At 38.0% G+C, this 7258-nt stretch overlaps 1 protein-coding gene across 3 annotated transcripts; it reads left to right on the forward strand.

The window, feature by feature from the left end:
* The first annotated feature begins 1911 nt into the window (after positions 1–1911).
* Positions 1912–2400, forward strand: LOC118758869 (keratin-associated protein 6-2-like). Of its 3 annotated transcripts, none has more exons than XM_058661241.1 (2): positions 1912–1999; positions 2201–2400. In XM_058661241.1, exons 1-2 carry the CDS (start codon positions 1912–1914, stop codon positions 2398–2400), a joined length of 288 nt encoding a protein of 95 aa, XP_058517224.1. The 3 variants fall into 3 exon arrangements, with proteins under 3 accessions (XP_058517224.1, XP_058517223.1, XP_036350784.2); XM_058661240.1 differs by having other exon boundaries at positions 1912–1990; positions 2111–2400; XM_036494891.2 differs by having other exon boundaries at positions 1912–2400.
* The last annotated feature ends 4858 nt before the right edge of the window (positions 2401–7258 follow it).

Consider the following 7258-nt stretch of genomic DNA (forward strand, 5'->3'; position numbering starts at 1 on the left):
TTCCCCGCATGTCACAATGCTGGTTCAAATCATGCTGTAGTCTGCGGGACTTTCTCCCCCCATATCAGAATGCTGGTTCAAGTCTTGGTGCTCTAGTTGACCCAGTTGCATGTTAATGTGTTTGAGGACTTACAGGACTGATCCCACAGTTGAGTCCTTGCCACTCACATGGGAGATCTCGGTAGATCTGAGCCCCTGGGTACAGCCTCATCCAGACCTAGCTATTGTGGCCACCGGGGAGTGAAACTGCTAATGGAAGACACACACATTCCTATCTCTTTCTCCTTTCTCTATTATCCAGTCTTCCAAAAGAAAAATAAATATCTCGTTCATTAAAAAGTAGAGAAGATGAAAAAATAAGCTGTATTTGCCAGAAAGTTTTAAACATGTTGAAACATTTTTAAGTCCTAAACAAGCATACATTGCTGTTTGAATATCAGCTTTTAGTTTAGCTCAGTGGAAAGCACTTTCAGACTGACAACAGCACAATTTAAGTAGGCCTCATGATAGTGAATTGAAATTGTTCTTTTTTTTTGATGATGTGCACTTAAACATTATCTCTATCTACAAATCTTAATGTGGGAGGTAAGCTCTTTTGCCTCAGAATTAGCATATTTTAATTAGTGAATAAGGTGAAGGTACAACAGAATTGGACATGTCAACTTGCCTGTGTAGTGGAGCTAAATTTAGGTGGCATTGAATGTGGCGGACAATGAAATAAGAAAGCCATCCACTAGGAAGTGATTCCAGAACCGAGGACTTCTTTAACTGACTTGAGGATGACAAAAGTATTAACCAAGGAAGAAAAGATACTCATTTTTTTTCTTTCATATGCTGAAATACAAATGTGATAGGATTATGGGGAGAGGGAGAACTGGTTACAGTGGAAGTCACAATATAAGTTTTTTGGGATGATTGAGCAGTTTTTATAAATGGATGATTTTGAGAACTTTGGATGGGCACAGTGAAATCTGTGTATGAGTAGTGGGTAGAATTCATTTTTGTGCTACTTTATGTAACAGAGGTGTAAGGAGCCAAAGGTATATTTTTGCTGTCAGTTTCCTAAAATCATCTACTCTCTTAGTTTCTGAAATGAATGTAAGGAATACTAGATAAAGGAAAAGGGAAAACGGCTTACTAAGTTCTAGAAATGCAGTCATATTTCATTTGGTGAAGTATCTCCCTTCCTCATCCAAATCAAGCTGGCTAAATTTTAAAGGACTCCTCAATGGCAATTGCTATTGCATAAAAATGCCAGAGAAAGGGCAGCTTCTCTGTCTCCCAGTGCCACACTGTGCTTTGTGTATTGAAGAAAGGAGAAAATGTGGAAAGCACTTACAGATACTGTCTCCACATCTGTAATCAGAGTCTTGATCTGCTTCTTGGATGTGAGAGAAATTGTACAGGAGGAGGAGGTGTATAGGTGTGAGGTGGATGGTAGCAATCTGTCAAGAAGATTCAGTAACTCAAAAATGGAGACAGGGTATTTCCTTCCCTGTGAGTCAAAGGAAACTGTATTAGGCAAGACAAAACAAAAGGGAGTAACATTTTTCTTGTATTCCTCCAAAGCTTTGTTATATATGGCATGTATTTAGTTATAGCAGATTTTAAAAATGAGCATCTATTTTACCTTCAGGCATGTGACTTGACTGAGCTCTCTCAGGGAGAGATCATTCTTGGGCAGAATAACCCTAAATAAAATCATGGTCATCCAAACGATGAGCTCATTTTAAACCAAACACTATTGTTTGTCAACAGTCACAACAACTGTTTGAATATTTGTTGGCCAAGTCAGGAATGAATGGTATGCTCTGGCAATTACTGATGGTATATAAAGGTTCTTGGGAAGGAGGAGACATTATACTTCAGCAACATCTTCTTGCAATTCACTTGAACTCTCCTCCTGACAACATGTGCTGCAACTACTACAGCAACTCCTGTGGCTATGGCTGTGGCTATGGCTCAGGCTATGGCTGTGGCTATGGCTCTGGTTGTGGCTGTGGCTCTGGCTGTGGCTATGGATATGGTTCTGGCTACGGCTGCGGATACGGGTCAGGCTATGGTTGTGGCTCTGGCTCTGGCTATGGCTATGGCTGTGGCTATGGCTCAGGCTATGGCTGTGGCTATGGCTCTGGTTGTGGCTGTGGCTCTGGCTGTGGCTATGGATATGGTTCTGGCTACGGCTGCGGATACGGGTCAGGCTATGGTTGTGGCTATGGCTCTGGCTATGGCTGTGGATATGGTTCTGGCTATGGCGGCTGCGGATATGGTTCAGGTTATGGCTGTGGCTATGGTTCTGGCTATGGCTGTGGATACGGTTCAGGCTATGGTTGTGGTTATGGCACTAACTGTTACAGCTACCGACCATTTTGTTTTAGAAGATGCTATTCTTGCTGCTAAAACTGGAACCGTTTGCTTCTGACACAATGCCTCCAAAGATAATGCTAATTCAAGGATCCATGCCTTGAGATTTCTGTATCCAACAACTTACATTCTTGATAGAGCTTTTGAGTTCCAACTACCTATTTCCTGAAATAGTGTCTTTATGGCCATAGGATCCATGGTATGATCTTGCTGTTTTCCAAATGTCAGCCTTTGCTCTGATGATCGGATTTTAATTTTCTGGGATGATTTTATTGATGACTGTCACATCTGTGGTTGGAGAAGTCCCTTATTTTCAATAAAAAATAAAACTGAATTCTGATTTCTAATGACTCCTTCTGTACTTGTTTGTGAATTAGTCTTTCCTGGGGTGTTTTAATTTCTCTTGAAAATAGAGCTAACAACATGTTGTATTAGCCTCAGTGCTTTCATGATAAAACAAGTATTGTTACTGTACTTGGGTCATAACTAATGTCTTTCCTACCTGCTTTTCAAATTTCACATGCTGAGGCCTTCAGACAACCCAAAGCACAAACTAGTGATTCTGTATTTTTGAATTGAAAGTCCAAATGAAATATTCTTTGGAGTGGAGTAGGTATGAGAATGGGACTAACAAATCAGGCCTAGCTGATTGATTTTATAAAGTGAACAAACTACTACATTTTCTGTTCTGATGTTAGCGATCTTTCCTCTGACCATCTACTTTTCAGTTTAGCTCCTTCAAGAATCCAGGCTTCTTAGATTCAGTGGCAATCACGTTTCAGCCAGCAGCAAGAAAGATGTTACAGTCTCATCTCCAGAATAGAAGTCTCCATGTGGTTTTTGACTACCTTAGCTCCCTGTAGCCAAGAGACTACACATGTGATCAACTCCAAGGAAGTTGAAAGTACCCTGGAATGAAGCCACACCCAGCAAAGAGCTTGTCCAGCTGATTGAGAACCAGGGTATATTTCAAGGACAAGGAAAATTTCATGTTGTGAGGATGGTAGAACAGCAGCTTCTCTATGTAATTCTGAGGTTAGCACTCCATAATAGAAGGGAATGCTGATGATTATAGCTCTGAGGAAATCTAGCTTATTGCTGCCTTACCTTCTTTGACAATGAAAAACATTCTGAAATAAGGAAGAATGCTTTTTATTAGGCATAAATAAGATCATTGACATATCCAGGAAGTGGTCTTCAGTAACAATGCATCTTCACAATCTAAAATGTTGTAACTATTTTGGTCAAAGAAAAATTTGAAACCAGGATGTGTGTAAAATGAGAAAATAGTAATTATATTAATAGATATTGATATAGTAATTCTATTACTAGATCTGAGAGAGGGTAAAATTAGAGAAAAATCTGTGCACATCTGTGTGTATGTATGTGTGCAATGAATCTGCTAGATATTGAGAAAGCTGAGTTTTAGTTTTGTAAATCTAATCACGTTAAGGGGGAAAGGAAAGTAACTCATTAACCTTCAAAACTTCTTTATAAAAGAAAACATCTTTCCTTGATGAGATACTACATATCATAGAGGGTCTAAATTATACAATCATATATCTTTCAGCCACTTAACAAGCTTTAAGTTTCAAGCTTCAGCCATGTGTTATGATTAATTCTGAAAGAGAAACTGCTTAGTCTCTTTGTTTAAGAACTTAAAATCTTCAATTGGATCCAAGATAATCAATTATATACCGGAAGGATAGCAGAATACTTCTAGGTGTTATGAAGATACCAAAATGATTTCTGCCATAAGAAAGAAAGTGTAACTCAGTCAGAATATGTAAAAGGGATGGCTACAAAAGAGTTACAAATTATTTCTATCCAAGTACTAACCAGGCCCAACCCTGCTTAGCTTCCGAGATCAGACGAGATAGGGCATATTAAGGGTGGTATGGCTGTAGACAAATTGTTTCTAAAAAAGAAAGATATTTGAATAAAGTAGCTGAATTCATTAGTTACATGAGAGGGAAAAATACAGGACAGGAGAATTTAGGTAAAGAAGCAAATCTGTGGCAGTTAATTGACCGAGCTACAAGCCTCACTTGGAAAATTCTAATCAGTGGTTACCTGTAGAGAAACTCTTTGTTACTGTGAGTTATACTATCCAATATGGTAGCATTGATCAACTATAGTTATTAAGTACTTAAACTTTGGATAGTTCAAACATGAACTAAAATTGTTGTGTTAGAGGGTAAATAAAAAACTGCGCATGAAAAGACACAGGATAAGAAAGATTATGGGAGCCCTCAACAGATTAGGCAATCTGTCCATGTTATCAAAGTAGAGGGAATAGCTAAGTTTGAGGCAGAAAGACCACAGATACCAAGCTTGTAGACTTCAGGTGGTCCGAAAGCCAAAAATTTCATCTGGGATAGTTTGTACAATAAATGGTTGTATCACTGTGTTTTGGGTGAGTTTCACAGAGTAGCTGAGATTGAAGAATTTATAATGAATAAAAATTTGCTTGCCCACAGTTCTGAAGCATGGGAAGTCCAAAATCAAGGTATTGACCTTGATGCTCTATGGTGACATGGGGGAAACATCCACACAGGAAAGGGCAGAATGAATGAGAGAAGGAGCAGGAAGGAGAGAACTCACCCTACTGTGCAAAACAGTCCTGTTATCACGGTTATCATGATGATAGTCCATTCATGAGGGTGGATCCCTTAAGGCCTAAACATCTCTTAGAGACCTCACATCACAGTATCATCACAAGAAATAGTAAATTTCAACCTCAGCTTTGGAGGGGAAAACATTCAAATTGTAGCAATGGGGCTGAACATTGCTGCACCTGTTTAGACACAAGGAAACACTTAACACACACCACACAAAGACGAAATTCTGTATTATTTAAACATGCATGTGAAATTATTAATGCTCAAGAGGAAGGTATGTGCTTTTAGGATTTTCAAAGCCAATTGTTAAACCATTAGTAACATGAAAATAATCATCGTAGAAGTGTTGATACCATGAGCCAATGCTCATAGGTACTTCCTCGCCACTCCAACAAAGATCATCAGCCAATTAATCCAATGTTCACTATTTTATGAATGACTTCAAAGGAGGAGCGGAATGTTCTAAACATGGGGAGTTGAGGGATAACAGATGCTGATAGCCTGATTTTCTCATATCAAATACATAAGTGTGTTCCCAAGTTAGATGTGTACATTCAATAGCGATGAACTTTAATGTAAGTTGTGATACGAAGTCACAAGCACTGGAACTGTGAAACCTAGGATCTTGATCACTATCTGCACATACTTGTTTTTAGAACAAAGATAGTTTTAATTGCCTTGTAGGAATTATGTTTTTACAAATTTATTTATTTTATTTAATTGAAAAGCAGTGTTAGAGAGAAACGACCTGAAGGAGAGAATATGGCTATTGTTAACAGTACTGAACTGTATCCTTGAAATTCGCTGTGGAAGTCAATTTCGATGGTTCTCATTGCAAAACACTAAAAGATCTTAAACAGGTAAGGTGATACATGTGGTCATTACTTCATAACATATTTGCACAAGAATATCACATCATCACTTTGTATACTGTAAAGTTACGCAATTTGTTAATGACACTTCAGTAAAGGTGGAAAAATGAGAACAATTTCCTGCTTTACATTTATTCTTGTAAGAATCAATTAAAGCGATAAACAATAGCATGACTCAGAAACTGTAAATGGAAATAAAATATCACTTTTTCTTATTTATTAGTTTTGCTATGTCGCATTCAATCAATGAAACAAAACAATTTTACAGGTACAAAAGATTCTACAGATTTTATTCAATGATTTGAGAGTGTTTATTTTCTTTTTAAATAATTATTTATTTTTATTGGAAAGACATATCATACTTACAGAGAGAAGGAGAGACAGAGGAGAAGATGTTCCATCTGTTGGTTTGCTCTCCAAATCGCTGCAGTGCTTCGAGCTGAGACAATCTGAAACCAGGAGCCAGAAACCCCTTCCACATCTCCTACATAGATTCAGGATCTCAAGGCTTTGGGTTGTCCTCTGCTGCTTCCCTAGGTTACAAGCAGGAAGCTGGATGGGAAGTAAAGCAACCACGACATGAATTGGTGCTCATATGGGATCCTGGTACTTGCAAGGTGAGAATTTAGCCATTGAGCCATCATACCAGGCCCATGCCTATTTTCTTAGGCTCATAGTAAAGAAAAACTTATTTGACCTTAAATAAATCTGGTTTGTTTGAGGACACTGAATGGCTAATAAATAGAGTACCCACATTTGTGTACTGGGATGTACGGGAGAGTTAATGGCCTTTGGAGTTAATATCTAAGTTAAGCTTGATTATGTTTCACAAAACATGCTTGTTCAACATGTAGGTTAAAATTGTTTTCATTTAGTTTCAGTGTCTCACACTCTTGTCAGATTCTACTGAATAGTTTGAAGCTTCAGGAAAGCAATTGTCCTTTCGAAAGTCCTGTTTGCAAAACACAAGGTGAATAGATATATAGGTAAACAAGTATGCGCTTATAATCACCTAGACGAACTGTTTAATAGAGATTATCATATTGAAATGTGACGATGCTATGCAGTATGTATCTCTACTTCCAAATCAAAGATGGACTATCAAAGATTCTGGATGTTGCAATTCTCCATGCCTATAATGTCAGGATACTCTTAAATAACAGACCAACGGACTTATGACTATTTTCTGAAGGAGAATATCATTGTAATAAAATAGGACAAATCAGTGAGGGAAGAAGAGAAGGGGAAATCCCAGAACCTTTTTAACCATAGTACAGAATAAACAGTCAATTCAAAAAGTTCTGCTTGCCATTGTGCGGACTTGAATTATTCCATAATCTTTCTGGAAGACAGAAGACCATAATCTGGTCATAGTCTACATGTAAACACACATCCTCTTTA

Source organism: Ochotona princeps, chromosome 3 (genome assembly GCF_030435755.1).
Source record: "Ochotona princeps isolate mOchPri1 chromosome 3, mOchPri1.hap1, whole genome shotgun sequence".
Classification (NCBI taxonomy): Eukaryota; Metazoa; Chordata; class Mammalia; order Lagomorpha; family Ochotonidae; genus Ochotona; species Ochotona princeps.

Coding starts and splice junctions, on each gene's coding strand:
- LOC118758869 (XM_036494891.2), top strand. CDS start 1,912: ATGTGCTGCAACTACTACAGCAACTCCTGTGGCTATGGCTGTGGCTAT.